General features: G+C 43.5%; 1 protein-coding gene across 1 annotated transcript; it reads left to right on the forward strand.

Annotated features, from left to right (window-relative positions):
• The first annotated feature begins 1,224 nt into the window (after nucleotides 1-1,224).
• RNF6 (ring finger protein 6) lies at nucleotides 1,225-10,555 on the forward strand. Its single transcript, XM_068984512.1, has 5 exons — nucleotides 1,225-1,317; nucleotides 1,648-1,733; nucleotides 3,752-3,962; nucleotides 5,042-5,137; nucleotides 7,770-10,555. Exons 3-5 carry the CDS (start codon nucleotides 3,770-3,772, stop codon nucleotides 9,488-9,490), a joined length of 2,010 nt encoding a protein of 669 aa, XP_068840613.1. The 5' UTR covers nucleotides 1,225-1,317; nucleotides 1,648-1,733; nucleotides 3,752-3,769; the 3' UTR covers nucleotides 9,491-10,555.
• Nucleotides 10,556-22,158: the final 11,603 nt, after the last annotated feature.

Here is a 22,158-nt window from a genome sequence, read left to right on the forward strand (position 1 = left end):
GGAAATTAGGTAAAAGTAGGGTTGGGGTTGCCTAGGAGTTCCCAGATACCAAGAAGAGTCCAGTCTGTAGCAGTACGCGGCAGAGATGACAGTGAAGGGGCTTGCAGGCGGCATCATTTATACATTTCCATTTTTAGTCTCTATAACTATGCCAATTAAAAAGCAAACCAACAAACGTCCGTAGACCCCTACGACACTGATAGCTCATGGATTCCCAAGCTCACACCGGCTTGTTACCCAGGAGCTCAGCGTGATGGCGGGGATCGACTAGCGGCTTCCCAGTTAAGGCCATGAATGAATGAATGAAGAATCACAGTACTGTGAGCATCCGCGCAATGACTGAGTCTTCTGGACCATAGGGAAGTCAGGGAGCCCCTACCAGACTGAGCGGGGACTCAAGGGTTTAACGAGTGGTGTGAGACGAGTCTGGAAAGCGTCACATCTCAGAAATAAAACCAGAGGTACGACTGTGGGGAGAGTTTCAACGCACTTTCCTAGCGGAAGGTGAAGCAACAGGAGTAAAAGCACTCGAGAGTTAACGAGGGCTGGCACTTTCCGACGAGCAATACGGGAAAGCGGCTGGGTGTTGAGCTACGCGGTACCCAGGCGATCCAGGGATAGGAGCCGACAGCTGGGCTTCACGCCAACCGGGGAGGGCGGCCCGGAGACCGCCAGCGCCGAGGGCCGGAACGCTGGGCGCCGCCTCCCGGGCCCCGCCGGACACGGTTTCCGGTAGCACCGGCGTGCGCCCGGCAGCGGTGGACGAGCATCTCCAGTCGCGCAGGGGGCGCGGCCCGGCCGTCCCGCCTCCAGAGCCTTGCTGGACTGTCCCGCGGCACAGCAGGAGGCCTCTCAGCACACGCCCACAGAGGGCAGCGGCCTCCAGAGGCGCGGATGCGAACCCCGCCCGTCGTCGGGGTCACTGCCTCCGGGACGCACGCTTCTCCTCTCCTGGCAGCTGGAGGGAAGCGGACCGAACGCGGGCGAGGTGAGGTCCTAGGAACTCTCCAGGCCTCCCGCGAACTTCCGGGAGACGCGGCCCGCCCCCCACTCCCGCCCCCTGCGGCACCGCCCCGAGCCCCGCCTCTTCTCTGATTGGCTACCCGCGCGCCCGCTGCACCGCGCTGGCCGGTGATTGGCGCTGAGGCGCAGTCTGTCAGCCGCCTCCCTTGGGAATCTGGGTCGCTATGGGAAGCGTTCGTTACTCGGGGGCGGCTTGGGAAGAGGTTGGTCGGGCCGCCTGAGCTCGTTTGTTTATTGTTCTGGAGATCCTACCCCCGTCGCGCGCTTCCGTCGCAACGGCCAGGAGAGGAGCCGGTATCGGAGGCGGAGGGCAGGGGTGGCGAGAAAGTGAAGGTTGAGAAGTGAGCCTGAGGCCGACTGTCTCCGAAAGCGAGCGGGGTGGGAAGGAAGGGCCCTGAGAGAGGAACTGTCACTCTGGGAGAGGCCTAGTTTCTGCTACGGGGGAGGGTGGCGGGGGGTTCATGACCTAGTTGTCCGGGCATCTCGTTTTCTAGATGAGTCTGTCCAAAGAATTCACTAGAGATTTTTGCTTCGGCTTTGCAGCCGAGTTTGGAGACGGGTAGCCCGTTTCCTCGCCTTCCCAGAAGCCATTGACTGAATTCATTCACTGTTTTATCGCTTCAGATGGGCAGCCGTCAAAAAAAGCACAGACAATGGAAGGACGGATACCACTGCGTATGTTGTTAAAAGCATGTTGAAAGGAAAATAAGGTATTCACTTGGATTTAATTGTTGTTTAATTGTACGAATTACCTTTTTGAGGAGAAGCTCAAAAGTTTTGACTAATACTAATTTAGTTTGGTCTTGTGACAGGTTTGAAATTTTTAAAATCTTTTACTATACAAAAGTCACATTACTGCCGTACCTACCAAATACGCTCTTTGCTAATGATGGGCTAGTCCTGACCATGCTGAACATGAAAAGAAATCGGGAACGTTTGATAATGTTTATTTGCATATGATTACATAGTGCTACAGATCTTTTAAAAATAACGTTATCCCTGGTAAAAAAAAAAAAAAAAAAAACGCTTGTAATTTAATGTTGGACTGTGTGTGAGATTGGATAGTAGCTAACTCATACAATAAGTTACACTCCTGGGCTAATTTCACTTTGTTTTTAAAGTACCAATTCGTGGTTTGTTACTCAGTTGCTTGGTCATGTCGGACTCTTCTGCGACCCCATGGGCTCACCAGGCTCCTCTGTCCATGAGATTTCCCAGGCTAGAATACTGGAGTGGCTTGCCATTTCCTTCTCCAGGGGATCTTCTCGACCCTGGGATCGCACTGGAGTGTCCTGCATTGGCAGGCAGTTCTTTACCACTGAGCCACCGGGGAAGCCCAAAATATCAATAGTTTGCCTGTTAAATACTGAGTCATAGTTATAACAGTTGCTTCATTGGCCACCTAGTCATTTGACCCTCTAGCTTCTATTAAGTTATATGCTGTCTTATACATATCTGTTAGTGACATACTGGAAATTGTCAAGGAATGGTTTATTGCAGCCACATGTATGCATGCTGAGTTGCTTCAGTGATGTCTGACTCTGTGTGACCCTATGGACTGTAGCCCACCAGGCTCTTCTGTCCATGGGATTCTCCAGAACCCACACTCAAGAATACTGGAGTGGGTTGCCATGCCCTCCTCCAGGAGCCTTCCTGACTCAGAGATTGAACCTGTGTCTCCTACATCTCTTGCATTGGCAGGCAGATTCTTTACCACTTGGCACCACTCAGGAAGCCCCATTTCAGCCACAGAACACCCAAATTAGCTCTTGCAGTTAGACCTGAGCCCTACCCTGGAAAATTCTGACCTGGATTGGGGGTGAACTCTGGACATCTGTATTCTGGAAAATTTCCTGAAGTGAGTTTGGTATGCATTCCCAGTTGAGAACTGAAGCTTTAACGACTTAGATATGTTTAAGAAATTTTAAGATATTTATGAAATAAATAGTTCTTCCCTTGATTTCCTTATGGTTTAAAAGTAAATTTCTCAGGAATAACATTTCAGGATAATCCAAAAGCAGTGTTTGCCTCAGCAAGGTCAGGAAGTTTCACTGGCACTCAGCAGCCTCTGGACTAACCACTCCAGTCTTAGGAACAGGGTTCTTATAGAGAGGTACAAGAGTTCTGATGTGCTTGCAGGATCCCCAGAGTTGTGCATGTAGTATTGTCTCCTGTGAGGTGTAAGAGAGGTCAACTTCAGGTCTGTTCAGCTAACTTATTTTTACTTCAACAAAATGCAAAGAGGGTAATATTACATTTATGAACTTTATTTTGGGAAGAAAACTCCTACTGGAAATAAATGTAAACGATACCCTCCCAATGCTTATTAAGTAAAGAATGTGCATAATTCAAGGTTAAAATCTGTATGCTAACATAAAGTATTCAGATATTTGGAATATATTAAACCAACTTTACAGGAGAGTCAAAGAGGTAAAAGTGAGATAATCACTTTGGTTTTCAAGTATGAGAAATGTGTGGTGAAACCAAATCCATTTTGACTTCAAGAGCAGCTTTCAGCAAAGCAGTAGGCCCAGTTGTGTTGTATTGCCTAGGAGCTGTTAGTATTGATATTTATTTTACATGTAAGTTTTTCACTGCAAGACTTGGCATACGAAGTATTTGAGTAGTGGGCAGATTTTTAAAATGAAAATGAAAAAAACAAACATGAAGCCATGTGTTTAGTCAGTCCATGACTAATACCTTGAATTTGTGTTTGTTGTTTGAACAGAAAGCCGGGAGTCTCAGCATGAATCGATCTAGATCTCAATCAGATGATGGTGGTGAAGAAACTTCATCCCAAGACCAGCATCACCAAGAAAATGAGAGAAGGTGGCAGCAAGAGCGTCTCCACAGAGAAGAAGCCTATTACCAGTTTATAAACAACCTCAATGATGAAGATTACCGGCTGATGAGAGACCATAATCTTTTAGGCACTCCTGGTAAGGGATAGGTAAAAGAGAAAATACCTTTTTCAGCATTATTAAAAGTTTCAGCGTTAGGAGGGGTTTTTACCCCCATCTTCCCTGTTCCAAAATACATTGTACTGTTTTGGTGACTTCAAGAGCTTTGTAACATAACAACATAGAAAAATCACTGGTGTACTTCTTTATGTCATAAGTAGGTTAATATTGGGGCTTCCCTGGTGGCTCAGCAGTAAAGATTCCACCTGCCAATGCAGGAGATTCGCTTTGATCGCTGGTCAGGAAGATCCCCTGGAGGAGGAAATGGCAGCCCACTCCAGTATTCTTTCCTGGGAAATCTCAAGGACAGAGGAGTCTCGTGGGCTACAGTCCACAGGCTTACAAGAATCAGACATGACTTAGCGACCAAACAAGAATATTGAATATATAGCACTGTTATACAAGCGTCAAAAAAACCAAGTGGTTCATGTCCATGATAGTGTCCAATATTTACATATGTGGTCCTATTTCTCTTAAGTAATATTTGTACAAATACTATTCATTTCAAACCTGATTCTAACTCATGTTACTGTTTATTTATTTACTTGAACTAATAAGTCCTCCAGAGTCAGACTTGCTCCATAATTTTTTTACAAATCAAATTTCACAATGAACTGGTTGAAACTTGGAGGTTTGTATGTAATATATTTCTATGTTGCATATTTGCATACTATATAGTGGATTACCCATGTAATGAACTAGGTAAAATTCAAGTAAAGATTTGAAGTTTTCTCTAGAAATATTCCCCTCTTAATTTCTTTTTAACTCTGACAAAAATCCATAGAATTATAGCCTATGGGTTCCTAAGTATATCAACTGGGATCACTTTATTAATGATTCAAATTAAATCTTATTTTAATTTAAATAAAACATTAATAAATGAAACAACCAAAATGATGTGTATTTGCATCAAGTAAACAGTTTTTACTGTCTTCAGTTTACAGAAATGAAAACAGAATGTCTTTCACAGATTGCTGAAGATTAGTCTGACCATAAGTTTTCATAAAACTTAGTAATTTAAAAATTTGAATTTCAGTGAGCATTTTTCTGTTTTTTAGGAGAAATAACATCAGAAGAATTACAACAGCGGTTAGATGGTGTCAAGGAACAAATAGCATCTCAGCCTGACTTGAGGAATGGGACAAACACCAGAGGTACTATGGACTCCTTTCTATAAGGAACAGGTTTGATTGGAGTAATTGCAGACATGAGCTTCCAGGACCTTGTCTGACGTTGGTTTGTAGTGTTTTTCAGATTTAATGTGATACTCATTCAGGGAGTATTTATGAATTATATGCAAAGCAGTACAGTTCGGCAGTACAGGACAGAGGTTGCATATAAAGATGTCTTATACACCCGTTGCCTTCAGGAGCTCCTGTGTATGAAATAGTGTATTAATTGCCAGCAGAATTCTTTTTAATTTTAGAATGTACAGACTAGTTTTTATTTTTAAGTTAATATAACTAAGCTTGGCTTTTAAAAAGTTATACAGAGCAACACAGAAAGACTGAGTCAGAAAAACCTCTTTGTTGCTTTGCTGTGTTGTTTTTATGTTTGTTGTATCATTTTACTGAACAAACACTAAGTCATAAGTTCTTATAAAAACAAATTGCTTAAAAAAAATTTCAAACTAAACAGAAGTGTATAGAATTAAAAGTAGAGCCAGCATTAAGGTCTGCCCTACCACTTCCTTCCCCACAAGTATTTGTTAGTAGAAGTTTCACATATTATATCAAGATCATGGTATAAATTAGGGTGTAGACTATTAAAAACCCCAATTGCATTGGCTCGGGAAGATATAAGTTTACTCCTCTTTCATGTTACCAGTCCAGGGCAGGCACACTTTACTCCGTAAAGCCTCCTGGGACCCTCCCAGCCAGCAGAGTGGTTCTACAACTGTGCTGTCCAGTGCAGTAGCTACTGGCCACATGGGCCTATTTAAATTTAATACAATTGAAAACTCAGTTCCTCAGTCATATTAGCCACATCCAGGCGTTTAATAGTCCCATGTGGCCAGTAGCTTCTGTATCAGACAGCACAGAGACAGAGCACCTCCACTGTTGCAGAAAGGTTTACTGGACGTTGACTGCTGCTGCTCCGTGGTGCGGCCTTCATGATCAAGCTAAGTCACCACCACATCTAGGTTCCAACTGACAGTTCTAGGTCCAGAGGGAGGCGCAGGCACCTGCCTGAAAATGAGCTCTCTCACTTCCACTCCAGTTCCATTGATGAGAACTCAGTCCTGTGAACGCCCTGCTTGCCAGGCTGTGCCCAGGACCATCGCAGTGCATTTACAGTGGAAGAAGGGACCACAGATTTTGTGAGATATGAGTTGACCTCTTTCATGCATCATCATCACTGTATCCTAGTAATTAAAACAGTGGCATTTAGAATGAGTTAATGTTTACCTGCTGTTTACTCATATCTCTTTGCAAATTAAAATGGAAAGTGGAAATTAACTCTTGTTTTCTTTACATTGATATAGACAGATTGTACTATATGAGTATAGCTGGTAAGACTGGTCCTTTGAGATATGTTTTAATGGAAAATGTACCCATTACAAATGAAATAGCTTATATTTTTAGAATATGGCTAAAGTTGCTTATTTTACTGATAATCAGCAGCTGATTAATAGGTTTAACTTTAATAAAGAACATTTTTTATGAGAGATTGCAGTAATGAAATAAAATCAAAGCAGTCCCATTTAATAGCTGTTTTTGAGTAGAACAGACTTTAAGGGTAAAATCTGTGTAGTTAATACACATTACAATGCCTTTCATTGAGTTTTGTACTTTAATAACCCACTGGTTAAAAACAGAAAATGTAAGCTTCCCACAGTAGCACTGTCATAGTCAAAGAAGTCTATCAGGGGTGCAGTTATTTCTAAATTGATTCATTCAGAAGTATTAATTGAGAGTCTGATTTGTACCAAATAGAATAGAGGTTGGGGATTTAACAGTGAACAAAATGAGACAAAACTTGTCTTCATGCAGCTCACATTCTAAATGAACAGAAAATGTATTTTATTGTATTATATATAATGGCTAACATTTATTGAGTGCTTTCTCACATATTATATCATGCCAGATGTTATGTTAATCATATACCATGTCTTCTTTTATCCTCATGATAATCCCCTGACATCTATCCTATTATTATATCAAATTTACAGGTAAGGATATAGCCATAGAGAACTGAATTAAATGCTTAAAATTTCCTTTCTTTACATAAAGACATATTATGGTTCTAATATTGTACTCATAAAGCCACAGTTCTTGAGCTATATGTTTTTGGCAGTTTCTAAGAAACAAGATTCTTAAGGTTACCAAAATACCTAGTTGTAAAAAACACTGTTACCTTTCCCAAAAGGATTCTACAAATTCAAGTGAATTATGTATGTTTTCTTGCCATGTTTTATTAATATTACCATATGAATAAAGCAATTTAAATGTACAGTTTTGGTAATGGTTATATTTTTCATTTGCCTTAATATTTTGCCAATAATAGGCCTATAGAAAGCAAGAGTGAAGATTTCTTCACACCTCTGCGCAAATAGTATTTAAAATTTTATAATGTTAATTCACACTGTGTATTATAGTACACTTGTAGTATACACCTTTCTTTTAGAAAGTTCATTTTCTTTTTGGCTGTTTTTCATTCATTCAAATGCACAGATGTTCTTAAATATAATTTAATTTAATAAAAACTTTATCTTATAAGCTTTCAATGAAAATCCAAAGATGGATTTCAGGAATTGATGTTAAGTTGATTTGGTTTGCTTTCCAGACTCAGGAATCCCTGAAGAGGGTTCGAATGAAGATTCTCTGCTGGAATGGCTGAACACCTTTCTTCGCACAGGAAACGCAACTCGAAGTGGGCAGAATGGGAACCAGACCTGGAGAGCTGTGAGTCGAACCAACCCTCACAGTGGAGAGTTTCGGTTTAGTCTGGAAATCCACATCAACCACGAGAATAGAGGATTTGAAATGGATGGCGAAGACTCTGTGGGCATGCCCTTCTCAGATGTCAGTCAAGATCAGGCTGCAGATGGGCCCCAGAGACCAAGCAGTCCTGTGGCCAGGCGAACCAGGAGCCAGGCTGCAGGGAATCTCAGCCGCGGTGCCCGCATTCCCAGGACACGCCTTGGCTCCGGGGGGCAGAGCTCAGTTGAAGGCTCTCTGTCTCCATTGGGAAGACTAAGAAATAGAATTGGGGGTGCATCTGGCAGTCCTGGACCTGGTGCCCCCCTCACTCATCTCAGCACCCCATCAGGTGGGAGTGAACTCAGGCAGAGGGAGGGGCAGCGGTTTGGAGCAGCCCATGTCTGGGAAAATGGGGCCAGAACCAATGTCACAGTGAGGAATACAAACCAAAGACTAGAGCCCATAAGACTACGGTCTACTTTCAGGAGTCGGAGCCGGTCGCCGATTCAGCGACCCAATGGCACAGTTTACCATAATTCACAGAGAGAGAGCTGGCCTTCCCAGCAGAGCACCAGGCGGTCTGTCAGGAGGAGAGGGGTAACCCGGGTCTTCCTGGAGCAGGACCCAGAAGGCAGAGGGGCTGCGTCCTCACTCTTCTCCAACTCCAGGCTTGTGTCCAGAATCACGGTGGAAGAGGAGGAGGAGGAGCCCAGCAGGCTGCCCGCTGCCGTGCGGCGACACCCGACCATCACCCTGGACCTGCAGGTGAGGAGGATTCGTCCCGGAGAGAGCAGCGACCGCGACAGCATCGCCAACAGGACTCGGTCTCGGGTGGGGCTGGCAGAGAACCGGATCTCCTTGGAGAGAAACAGTGGAGGCTTCCACCGCAGCATCTCACGCCAGGAGCGCTCGGGGATGCGCACCTATGTGAGCACCATCACCGTGCCGCTGCGCAGGGTGTCTGAGCATGAGCTCACCGAGCCGTCCTCCACGGCGCTGCGATCAATTCTAAGGCAGATCATGACTGGCTTTGGTGAGCTGAGTTCTCTCATGGAGGCCGAGTCAGAGTCAGAGGTGCAGAGCGATGGCCCGCACGGGCCGGTGCTGCGCTCAGACGCGGGTCCCCCGGGTGGGGCCGCCGGCCCTCCCGCGGAAGGAGCATCCCGGGGCCGGCTGGCCCGCGTGGAGCTCACCCCACTTCATACCCTAGCCAGTGACCCCGTGGTGGGCCGTCCTGCGCGGAATTCAGGTAACTTAGTGGAGACGGGAACACTACCCATTCTTCGCCTCGCTCACTTCTTCCTGCTTAACGAGGGGGACGATGACGACCCCACGCGTGGTTTAACCAAAGAGCAGATCGACAATCTCTCCACCCGGAACTACGAGCACAGCGGTGCGGACGGCGAGCCGGGCAAGGCCTGCAGTGTGTGCATCAGCGACTACGTGGCCGGAAACAAGCTCAGGCAGTTACCCTGCATGCACGAGTTCCACATCCACTGCATCGACCGGTGGCTCTCAGAGAACTGCACCTGCCCCGTCTGCCGGCAACCTGTCTTAGGGTCCGGCCTAGCCAACAGCGGGTGATGCCCTGAGTCCCTCAGAGGCACACCACCGGGGAGCTGTGTTCAGGCATTGTTTTCTTGAATCATTTGTGATGCGCTTACCAGGATGAAAAATAGCAGATGATTATAGTTTGAACTATTTTTTGTGTGTGCTTTTTTAACTTGTTAAAAAGAGTAAATTTATAGGAAGTTTAAAATGCAAATATTGAATTATTCTAAAGTACAGAATAGTTAATATTTCTAGAACCAAATAACCTTCAAAATATTTTTATTTTGGTAATTTTGTTCATGCTAAGCACTTTTGTATCTGCACAGTTTGGTAGGTTACAAGTCAATATTTGTCCAAAAAGTCCTGCAGGGTTTTGCTTGGACTTTCAGGTCCCATAGGCTTCATACTGTGTCCAGACATTGGTATCTAAATAAGCCTTCCTTTAACTTTTCATTCTAAGGAAAGTGTCTTCATGAAAGAGTCCCTGGCTGAATGTTTGCTTAATGCACTTAAGTTACTTGAAATGTTAAATTTATTATGCAGTACTTAAATTTAATATGTGTATATATAGGTATATAATTTTAAGGTTAAAATATTCAGTCTGAAAACTACTGGTTTGGTTCTTATTTTAAGCTGTTGAGCTATTACTGCATATGGCACAATATTTAATATTTGCAGGATCATCTCGGGGAGGAAGTGGATTAAGATATTTTAAAATAGAGATAATTTATGAAGCGTTTCTGACAATCTGACTTACTAGACAGCAAGCAATATATAACACTGAACAAGTATTTCTTTTTTCAGAAATGGAACATGGACATTTTAGAGCATAGAGGTTATTTGAGTTCTGCCTTTTCGTGACTTTTTTGAAAGTGCAAACCATTTTTTGGATTAAATTAAGTAAAATGTACAACATGCATGGTTTCTCAAATTTAGTTTAAAATCAAAAAAAAAAAAAATCTGTAAAGAATCAAATGCATAGATACTATGTTAAGTTCACTTGGAGGCCAAAAAACTCCAAATAAATGATGACAACAAAAGTAAGAGAATGTAGAATTTATACAAACACAAAGTATGCATTGAAGATCTGTTTCTACCAATAAATATTAAAACATGTCAACTATTTTCTGTTGGTCCACTGTGGTTTATTCACTGAAAGAAATAAATATTTCACATCAGCTGGATGCCAGGCAGTGTTATAGGTGTCAAGGATTCCATAGAGGAGAGACAGAGTCCCTCTCCCCATGGGAAAGACATTTGCTCTTAGAAATGGAAACTCAGTTAATGAGTTACTGTTTGGACTTTCATGTTTGTTCATGTCATTAATAAATGACAGTTTCCTGTGATGACACTGCTTGGACAAAATCACAAGAACAAGCACCTCAAGACCAGTTCTGTGAAATTGAGGTATATCTCAAGACTTAGTTTTTCTTTCCAGTTAGTGAATAAATGCATTTTGTTCAGTAAGATATATGAACAGACGTTGTTAGGGAGAGTATTTCACTCCTGGAGTGAAAGGTTTATGTAAAGTTGGTAACTTTGGAGTAAATGGTTTATGTAGGGCTCGAACGCAAGGGAAATGGGACTCGGAAATTGGATTTGAAGACTTTAAATACTAGACTTAAGGACTTTTTACTTTACAGACTTGAGGTGTCTCTTACTAAATTATACTGGTGAAGGGTGAGATCATTTTTCATGTTTTGGGAAAATTGGTGTGGTGCAGAGTGCAGTGGAGTGGGAAAAAATTGGAAGCAAAAAGTCAATAAAGGAACAATTGCTGTAAATTTTTACTATCAATTATCATCATCATCACCAGTTATTATCTAACCCAGGGTAATGGCAGTGATACTGGAAAGAAAGGGTAGAAAAACACTGGGGGAAAAAAGACATTTATTTTGTTGTTTCTTGTTCACTGTGAAGCTGGGGGAGGTAAAGCATCTCTGAGGGCAGGAGGGAGGACACGTTATAAGCTTGGCCAGTGTAGACATTTACCAAAAACAAAACTGTTCACATATCTGTCCCACTCATTTGAGTGTGATCATTTGACCCCAGTATGACAATAGACTATGGGCTTCCTAGGTGATGATAGGGGTAAATAATCTGCCTGCCAAAGCAGGAGACTCAAGACTCAGGTTCGATCCCTGGGTCAGGAAGATCCCCTGGAGAAGAAAATGGCAACCCACTCCAGTATTCTTGCCTGGGGAATCCCATGGACAGAGGAGCCTGGTGGGCTACAGTCCAGGGGCCGCAAAGAGACAACTGAGCACGCACACACACATAACAAGAGACTAAATCCAGCAGTTACCGCTCAGATGAAATTTTCCTCAGGAAGTTCTAGCTCCCAAGAGCAGAACAAAGAAATGGGGAAATAAACAAAGTAGGGGTCAGGGAGAAACGAAGGTGCGTAGATCTTGGTGCTTTGTGCAAGTTGTGGGAAGACCTGCATACAGAGAGATCCCAGGTAGGCACTGGGTGTGAAATTCGATGGTGGGCAGCATGGAAAATTCCATGAAAGCAGCAGGAATGCCTAATGAGTTTGGTAAATTGGTATCCTGGTTGAGAACAAAGAAGTGTTTTCTTTAATAATTTCATTCATCTTCCAGTAAACAAACCCCATGACAAATACAAAGGCTCAGTATCTATTTGTAGCATCTACTCAGCAAGGATTGTACCCTTTGTGCTTCCAATGTAGAAAGGAACAGGTCATTTAAAATCTTCCATTTGAATATTAGCTTCCCTGATATGTCCTTAGAGCCTTTTCTGTGGAGTGTGGCTGTCTTGCAAACTTCTGTCAGCTTTCCAGCCAGCTACCCTGGTGGCTCAGACGGTAAAAAATCTGCCTGCAATGCAGAAGACCTGAGATCAATCCCTGGGTCGGGAAGACCCCCTGGAGGAGGAAATGGCAACCCACTCCAGTATTCTTGCCTGGAAAATTCCACTGATAGAGAAGACTGGCAGGCTACAGTCCATGGGATCATAGAGTTGGACATTACTGAGTGACTTTCACTTTCCTACACATTACATCCTTTTCCCCTCTTGTATCGCAGAGTTTTATAATTTCAACTAGAATTGTTGTGACTTGGTTACCTTTCATCCACTCTTAGGTCGTTTTTTTTTTTTTTAATCTTCAATGTGACTTCACAGTTTAAATCTCCTGTGAGCCCCTTGAAGTATTATTGCCACTTAACACAGGGATTCCCAATCTCCGGGATCTAATGCCTGATGATCTGAGGTGGAGCTGATGATAATAATCATAGAAATAAAGTGCACAATACATGTAATGCTCTTGAATCATCCTGAAAGCATTGCCCCCCTCACCCTGGTCTGTGGAAAAATCTTCTATGAAAGCAGTCCCCCATGCCAAAAAGGATGGGGACCTCTGACTTAACACAGTAGATGGCAGAGTTACAGGACTATTTGTTTGCCTCCAAACCGGTGCTTTTCCCACACACTGGATTCACAGAAGCAGAAATGCCTTGAGACATTTTCCGTCTAACTCCTTCCTAAAGACATTTTCTTTCCTTTGTGTGCGTGTGTGTGGGGGGGGGGGGCCCACACCCCATGTGTGATATGTGGGCTCTTACTTTCCTCAACCAGGGATCGAATACATGCTCCCTGCACTGGAAGCTCTGAGTCTGAACCACTGGACCACCAAGGAGTTCCCCTGAAAAAATATTTTTCTATTTTTGTAACTATTATGTCATGTTTCCATGTGCAAATACATCTTTTCTGTCTCAAGGATGAGAGAAGAACTGCTCCAGAAAGATATCAAGCATAATCTATATTATAAGGATGAATCCAGAAAAGAGATGAATCAGTTCAGTTCACTTGCTCAGTCATGTCCGACTCTTTGCAACCCTATGCCACAGCACGCCAGGCCTCCCTGTCCATCACCAACTCCCAGAGTCCACCCAAACCCATGTCCATTGAGTCGATGATGCCATCCAACCATCTCATCATCTCATCATCTGTCATCCGCTTCTCCTGCCCACAATCTTTCCCAGCATCAGGGTCTTTTCAAATGAGTCAGCTCTTCACATCAGGTGGCCAAAGTACTGGAGTTTCAGCTTCAGTATCAGTCCTTCCAATGAACACCCAGGACTGATCTCCTTTAGGATAGACTGGTTGGATCTCCTTGCAGTCCAAGGGATTCTCAAAAGTCTCCAACACCACAGTTCAAAAGCATCAATTCTTCAGTGCTCAGCTTTTTTTATAGTCCAACTCTCACATCCATACATGACCACTGGAAAAACCGTAGCCTTGACTAGACGGACATTTGTTGACAAAGTAATGTCTCTGCTTTTTAACATGCTGTTTAGGTTGGCCATAACTTTCCTTCCAAGGAGTAAGTGTCTTTTAATTTCATGGCTGCAATCACCATCTGCAGTGATTTTGGAGCCCAGGAAAATAAAGTCAGCCACTGTTTCCACTGTTTCCCCATCTATTTCCCATGAAGTGATGGGACCAGATGCCATGATCTTTGTTTTCTGAATGTTGAGCTTTAAGCCAACTTTTTCACTCTCCTCTTTCACTTTCATCAAGAGGCTCTTTAGTTCTTTACTTTCTGCCATAAGAGTGGTGTCATCTGCATATCTGATGTTATTGATATTTCTCCCGGCAATCTTGATTCCAGCTTGTGTTTCTTCCAGTCCAGCGTTTCTCATGATGTACTCTGCATATAAGTTAAATAAGCAGGGTGATAATACACAGTCTTGACGTACTCCTTTTCCTATGGGACCAGTCTGCTGTTCCATGTCCAGTTCTAACTGTTGCTTCCTGATCTGCATACAGTTTCTCAAGAGGCAGTTCAGGTGGTCTGGTATTCCCATCTCTCTCAGAATTTTCCACAGTTTATTGTGATCCACACAGTCAAAGGCTTTGGCATAGTCAATAAAACAGAAATAGATGTTTTTCTAGAATTCTCTTGCTTTTTCGATGATCCAGCAGATGTTGGCAATTTGACCTCTGGTTCCTCTGCCTTTTCTAAAACCAGCTTGAACATCTGGAAGTTCACGGTTCATGTATTGCTGAAGCCTGACTTGGAGAAATTTTGAGCATTACTTTACTAGTGTGTGAGATGAGTGGAATTGTGCAGTAGTTGAGCATTCTTTGCCATTGCCTTTCTTTGGGATTGGAGTGAAAACTGACCTTTTCTAGTCCAGAGGCCACTGCTGAGTTTTCCAAATTTGCTGACACATTGAGTGCAGCACTTTCACAGCATCATCTTTCAGGATTTGAAACAGATCAACTGGAATTCCATCACCTCCAATAGTTTTGTTCGTAGTGATGCTTCCTAAGGCCCACTTGACTTCGCATTCCAGGATGTGTGGCTCTAGGTGAGTGATCACACTATTGTGATTATCTGGGTCATGAAGATCTTTTTTGTACAGTTCTTCTGTGTATTCTTGCCACCTTTTCTTAATACCTTCTGCTTCTGTTAGGTCCATACCATTTCTGTCCTTTACTGAGCCCATCTTTGCATGAAATGTTCCCTTGGTATCTCTAATTTTCTTGAAGAGATCTCTAGTCTTTCCCATTCTATTGTTTCCCTCTATTTCTTTGCATTGATCACTGAGGAAGGCTTTCTTATCTCTCCTTGCTATTCTTCGGAACTCTGCATTCAAATGGGTATATCTTTCCTTTTCTCCTTTGCTTTTTGCTTCTCTTCTTTTAACAGCTATTTGTAAGGCCTTTTCAGACAGCCATTTTGCTTTTTTGCACTTCTTTTTCTTTGGAATGGTCTTGATTCCTGTCTCCTGTACAATGTCATGAACCTCCGTCCATAGTTCATCAGGCACTCTGTCTATCAGATCTAGGCCCTTAAATAAAAGACATCTGAAGATGTTGCGTTAAGGTCAGAGTTAAAAGGCTGAGTCTGAGGCTTTTTACGAATATTATTGATCCTCCCATGCAAGAACTTACCAGGAACTTTTCATCTTCCTGCATCTCTCCATTTGAATAATCTCCAGCCAGAGGAAGAAGACATTATGTAGGAATGGTGCTTCAAATGAAGCAGGTGGTTTTGCTTCCATTGCAGAGTCAGCAGAGTCTCCCCTTCAACCTTGTATAACATTGGAAATCAGAGACCTTGGATATCTGTCAGCACAGACATGGGAGGTGATTTCCTGGGAAACCAGAGCTGCCTTTTGTTGAGAAGGCCAAATGTTCGTGTTTCAGAGGATGTGGCTGTGTGTGCCACTGTTGGTGGTTGCCTTGATGTCTTTAGACAGGTTGAGGGTACTTTTCAGTGACTCTGAGTGTATTAGGCCCTGATGTTTCTGCCCCTGTGATAATTGCAGATCCATAAATACTTTCAGCAAGTATATATATATATATATATATATATATATATTTTTTTTTTGGTATGTTTTATTTTCAGCACTACATCTCTGAAGACTGTTGAGTGGGGGAAGTTTGAGCTGGTTCATCACGTTGCTCTCGGGATTCAATTCAGTTCCAAAGCTGGTCCTCAGATCTGTGGCCTTCTGCTGCTGCTAAGTCGCTTCAGTCGTGTCCGACTCTGTGCGACCCCATAGATGGCAGCCCACTAGGCTTCTCCGTCCATGGGATTTTCCAGGCAAGAGTACTGGAGTGGGGTGCCATTGCCTTCTCCATGTGGCCTTCTAGTACAAATGAATATGAGGCTGCATTCACTTCCGCAGTAACTTTAACAGCATCTGCTAGAGCCGTGCAGGTTTCAGATCAGAGATGGTAACAGGGACAGTGATGATGTCATTCAGGCATTTCTCATTATCGTTCAGGTAAACATTTTAAGGTCATATTTCTTGGGCTGTATAACACTGAGTATCTTATAAAAATGAAATAAACTAGGAACATTCAACTTCTGTTATATTTAAGCCCCAGAGACAGACTCATAGAATCTGAGGCCTAGGAGAAGATGGACTATCTAACTAAGCACATCCTCTTTGAAACCCCGGGAAGCTGCCCTGCAAATGTCTCAGCTAATCGCAGAGCCTACTTTTAAAGACAAAAGATTACTTCCCTCTCACAACACAACATGATGTTAGTCTAGGTCTCTGAGAAGCAGACACACTTGACAGCTTTATACATTATTGTTTTGTTTTGCCTCTAAGTCGTACTCAACTCTTTTGCGACCCTATTGACTGGAGCCCACCAAGCTCCTCTGTCTATAGGATTTCCCAGGCAAGAATAGTGGAGTGGGTTGTCATTTCCTCCTCCAAAGATTATACATACAAGAGATTTACTGGGGAAACACCTGTTAAGGATAAAAGGGTCAGAGCAGGAGCAGGTGAGGCGAACATCCAGGCTACTTTGCATGACTCACACCTCAGACAAGAGGGGAAGGAGGCGCCTTGGTGAGGAGAAGCTTCAGACCACTGGGAGGTTCTGGGAGAGGAACCTCAGGGGGGCATCGTCAGGGCTGGCAGGGGAGTCCCCCACTGGGCAGGGATGGGCCAGCTCTTGTCCCCGCTCAGGTCAGTTATTACCTGGGGCAGCTGAAAGAACTGCAGTCTGGACCTGGAAGCCTTGGCAAGCCCAAAGGGTGACACTTGGAGGCTGTCGTTCAGCTGTGTCCCACTGCAGGCTCTCTTGCATGGTGCGCCCGTATGGTCGCCACAAACACGTAGCATCCTTCATTTCCAGAAACAGTCACAACTGGATCCTCATTTAGTCTGAATCCTGCTTCTCTCCAAAACCGCCAATAACCATTTTCTATTGCTTAACCTCAGCTGTCATGAGATAAGTTAACTTTCCTATGGGTTTCCGCTTAGCTTTCTTTCCCAGTTTTGTGTGTGTGCTCAGTTGCTTAGTTGTATCCGACTCTGCAACTCCATAGACTGTAGCCTGCTGGGCTCCTTTGTCCATGGGATTCTCCAGGCAAGATACTGAAGTGGGTTGCCATTTCCTCCTCCAGGGGATCTTCCTGACACAGGGATCAAACCCTCGTCTCTTAGGTCTCATTGGCAGGTGAACTCTTCACCACTAAGTCACCTGGATAGTCCAGAAAGCAGTAAACCCAGAGGTAATTCATACCAATAACTCCCAAGTACTAACCTACTGAGCAGTTTCCCACGTTTAAATCGTTTTATTCTTCTCACTTCTACCCACAGGATCCTCTTAAGGTTTGCCAAGTCCCTCTGCCAAAGCCCAGAACTGCGCCCGTTGTCCTCCATGAGCAGGATGCACTCAGAGAGGCAACTGACAGTCTTGATTAGGAACACAGACTTGGGTGACAGATGTCAGCTCAAGGCCCAGATTTGCCACATGATGGCTTGGAGGCCTTGGGCAAGTATTGTAATGCTCTGGGCAATGTTTTCTTGGTTTGTAAAATGGATACAATGATACCTGCCTAGTGGGGTTAAACAAGATAATGCATGTATACACTAAAAGGCCCCCCCAGAACACGGTCCTCCATAAATATTGTTAACATCGTCCCCAGTCCTGAGCTTAATTAATGAAAGGACTTCTGTTGCTGACTCCTATCCAATTTATGAGCCATTTGGCTTAGCCTTGGGGTACTTTTGTTCATTACTTGTTCTGGATCTGCCAGGGTGATACTGACGTCTCTATTTCCTTCCTAATTGTACTCTACTATTTTTATTCTTGCTCACTGACCCTCTTTCTTCCAGCTTTTCTGCAAAGTCTGTGCTTCTGGGAATCAGTTAAAGGTTTTCCTTTTTTGTTTGGGGTGGGCGTTTAGTGATGCTTTGAGGCAGAGATAAGAAGCTGTCTTGTATCATTGTTAAAGCACTCTACCTCTGAGCTCTAACAATGAATGCCTCTTCTGGACTCACAGTGCTTCCTAGGTTTTCAGGAAGCTGGCACAGCCACAAAACTCTTTGATCCTTGTTTCATGAATAACAGTATGGGAAGATCATGGCATCCGGTCCCATCACTCCATGGGAAATAGATGGAGAAACAGTGGAAACAGTGTCAGACTTTATTTTGGGGGGCTCCAAAATCACTGCAGATGGTGATTGCAGCCATGAAATTAAAAGACGTTTACTCCTTGGAAGAAAAGTTATGACCAACCTAGATAGTATATTCAAAAGGAGAGACATTACTTTGCAGACTAAGGTCTGTCTAGTCAAGGCTATGGTTTTTCCAGTAGTCATGTATGGATGTGAGAGTTGGACTGTGAAGAAGGCTGACTGCCGAAGAATTGATGCATTTGAACTGTGGTGTTGGAGAAGACTCTTGAGAGTCCCTTGGACTGCAAGGAGATCCAACCAGTCCATCCTAAAGGAGCCCAGTCCTGGGTGTTCTTTGGAAGGACTGATACTAAAGCTGAAACTCCAGTACTTTGGCCACCTCATGCGAAGAGTTGACTCATTGGAAAAAACTTTGATGCTGGGAGGGATTGGGGGCAGGAGGAGAAGGGGACAACAGAGGATGAGATGGCTGGATGGCATCACTGACTCGATGGACACGAGTCTGAGTGAACTCCGGGAGTTGGTGATGGACAGGGAGGCCTGGTGTGCTGCGATTCATGGGGTCGCAAAGAGTCGGACACGACTGAGCGACTGAACTGACTGAACTGAATGGGAATCCCCCAGTCTGATTTCGATATGATGCTCTCTTACTGCCAATAATCTGGAAAGGAAGGATAGGGTGCCAGCCCCACTCTGGAATGCTGATAATACTACTCATCAGCACATCATCCTAATTTTCTATGACATTTCATCTGCCCAAAGAGGTTTCATGCTTCATGTCTCATTTGATATTCAAACCAAGTTGAGAGTAGGTTAGGTAAGAATTATTTATGTTTATTTTGGAAGAAACTCAAGTACAGAGAAATGAATAATATGCCCAAATCAATCAAAAGGCCCAGTAGCAGTACCAGAAGCAGATCTTGGATTTCTGGATTTTTGTTTCATGCTAAGTGACCAAAGAATCTGAGTGTTGTTGTAGACAGCAGTGCAAAACCCAGGAACCCCCCAGCCATGCCATCCTCTGGGGAAGAGGTGTGGTGAACACTGACAAATTGGGTAAAATTGACGGTAGTAAACCATTTTTTACAGTTCTTCTTCATGGGTGATCTCCATTTCTTCTCAAAGTCTCCTTGCCACTTCCTGCAAATCTCCTTGGAGGAGTCTCTTGTGTTCTCAGAGGTCCCGCCCATTGTCTGTGGCTACCATATCAGTAATGATGTGATATTGTGGTGGTCATACCTTAAGTCTGCCAACTTTCCTACTGCACCGTAGGAAAGAATTTCCCCTAAGGGCATGCTTTGAGGGTTAGGTTATTGATTATTTTCTACAGTAGGTGTGAACATTAAATGGGTAGAGCTTGGTTTGCTTCAACTGTCTTAATCATGTTACATTTTTAAACATCCAAACCTATGTATAAATAAGGAAAGAAACCAAGTTGTGGTCACCTGCCCCAGAAAGATTCCATTTTGCCCTAAGGGAAGGGGAACCACTTGATCTTCGCTACTATCAGACCCAAGTTCTATGAGTTGATACAGGTGAGAGGGTGAGCAGAGTTCTCCAGCACCTCACAGAGAACTGAAAAAGAATGATACCAGTATCGTCTCACTGTTTATTCAGACAGCATTATACCATCTTTTAGTTCTCATTTTAGACCCTGCCTTCACTTATAATGCAATTTCAAGTTTTAACTCAGCATACCCCCTTAGGGACCAAACAAAATTTAAAAATAAGAATCACTGAGAATGAGATTATCCTCACAGGATACAAACTTGGTTCCAACCAAAACAATGCCAGAAACACTTCCAGCAATCATTTAGAAGGTCTTTGGAAATATGGCTGAAGTTGACCTAGAGTCAAATAAGTCAGAATTGTTCTGAGTCTTAAAGGCAAATATGCCTAAAACAAAACAACAACAACAAAAAAAAATTATTATTTTGCAACAAAGCATTCAAATAAGAAAGCCGAAGGGGAGACCTCAAATGTTAATTATAAAATGCATCAATTTTTAAGCAATAAAGAGGTGAAGTCAACAGATAATTCAGTCTACCAGTGAACATTCAATGTTATGGTGTCAGCTGCAGAGCCTCTAGAAAACTGAGTTGAAAAAAAAAAACAACAACCAAATTTTCATTTTCTGTCAGGAAATTGGAGTGAAAATCAGTTACGTTTATTTACAATATTTCACTTCATCTATATTTCAGAAGCAGCAGTATACAGTTTGAATGCAAATTACACTTTCCAGAATGCACATGGCGAGCATGTTTTTCGACCACAGGGAAGAGGGTAGAAGTTAAGTGACTAAGAAAAAACGACCTGATGAACTTCGCCCTCCAGAGCATCTCCCAGATTGTACAGGTTGCCAGTGCCTGGAGCTCAGCGGGAGACTCAGATAAACTCAATCACCTAAAGGGTGTTTGAGCTTCTCTGTGGCTCAGAAGGTAAGGAATCCCCCTGCAATGCAGGAGACCTGGGTCGGGAAGATCCCCTGGAGAAGGGAATGGTAAGCCACTCCAGTATTCTGCTTGGAAAATCCCATGGACCGAGGAGCCTGGCAGGCTACAGTCCATAAGATTGCAAAGAATTGGACATGATTGAGCAACTAACACACAAAGAGTGTTTAGCTCTAGAGTTTGTAGCCTGTAGAGATGGTTCTTTCTTGTTTCACAGACTCTTTGCAGAGAGGGAGGTGTTGTGCTACCCTGTCGCCACAGAATTCCTAGTCTTCTCAGTGCCTTTGAGAAGACTTCTATTTAAAAACTCGCAGTAAAATGCTCTGAATATACTTGACCCACAGCCCAAACTGAAAGGATTATCTGCCCAAGTCCTGTCTTCTCTGGCTGCCATGGCGTCAGCAGAAGTTTACAGCATGGCTTCCCCTCTAGCCTTTGTTTATCTAAATCTACTCATCTTGGAAGTCTCAACTTTTTCCGGGAAATCATCTTGGCTTACTCTAATTGAAACTATTCTCTCTTACTAAAATCTTCTCTCCCTCAGGGCTAGAGTAAGATTTTCAGAGGACTGTGGGAGTGAGAAGGGTCTGATGTTACCCCCATTATAATCCAAAGCAAAAAACAACCCTGAAATATGAAACATATGTACAAAGTTTCTAACTTCTTTCTATGATTGTTATTTACATGATTAAAAACAAAACAAAACAAAAACATTCTTTCAGACTTCCCCGGTGGTCCAGATTTTAGGAATCTGCCTGCCAATGCTGGGGACACTGGTTTGATACTTGGTCAGGGAGGATCCCACATGCTGAGGGGCTACTAAGCCGGTGCACCTCAACTACTGAGCCCACTCGCCCTAGAGCCCATACTCTGCAACAAGAGAAGCCACTGCAATGAGAAGCCTGCTCAACTAGACAGTACACCCGGTTCAACGCAGCTAGAGAAAGCCCATGTGCCACAGGCAGCGCAGCCAAAAATAAATACAATTTAAAAATCCATTCTTTCAAGAATTTTTTTGGTACCCTTGATCTGGTGGTACTCAAGGCAATGCTAATACTGTTTGTTGGATCATCCACCTGTTTTCTTCACCAGAAGTAACGTGTTATGAGGTTAAGGACCTTGGATGATAAATTTCCCCATCTCTGAAGCCTAGAATAGAAACCCACATATAATAGGTTCTCAGTTTGTTCGACTAAGGAATAACAGCAAAATCTTCTAGCTGTCTTCAAATATTTCAAGAATGTCATGTGGACGTATGTAAGTGGGGATACCAGACTGGGTTTTCTTCTGCATTTCTGAAAGCAAAGACCTGTGCATGGGAACTGCTGGCACCGAA

This window comes from Capricornis sumatraensis, chromosome 12 (genome assembly GCF_032405125.1).
Source record: "Capricornis sumatraensis isolate serow.1 chromosome 12, serow.2, whole genome shotgun sequence".
Lineage (NCBI taxonomy): Eukaryota > Metazoa > Chordata > Mammalia > Artiodactyla > Bovidae > Capricornis > Capricornis sumatraensis.

Coding starts and splice junctions, on each gene's coding strand:
- RNF6 (XM_068984512.1), top strand. CDS start 3,770: ATGAATCGATCTAGATCTCAATCAGATGATGGTGGTGAAGAAACTTCA. Junction 3,963..5,041: donor TAATCTTTTAGGCACTCCTG/GTAAGGGATAGG, acceptor TCTGTTTTTTAG/GAGAAATAACATCAGAAGAA. Junction 5,138..7,769: donor GAATGGGACAAACACCAGAG/GTACTATGGACT, acceptor TTTGCTTTCCAG/ACTCAGGAATCCCTGAAGAG.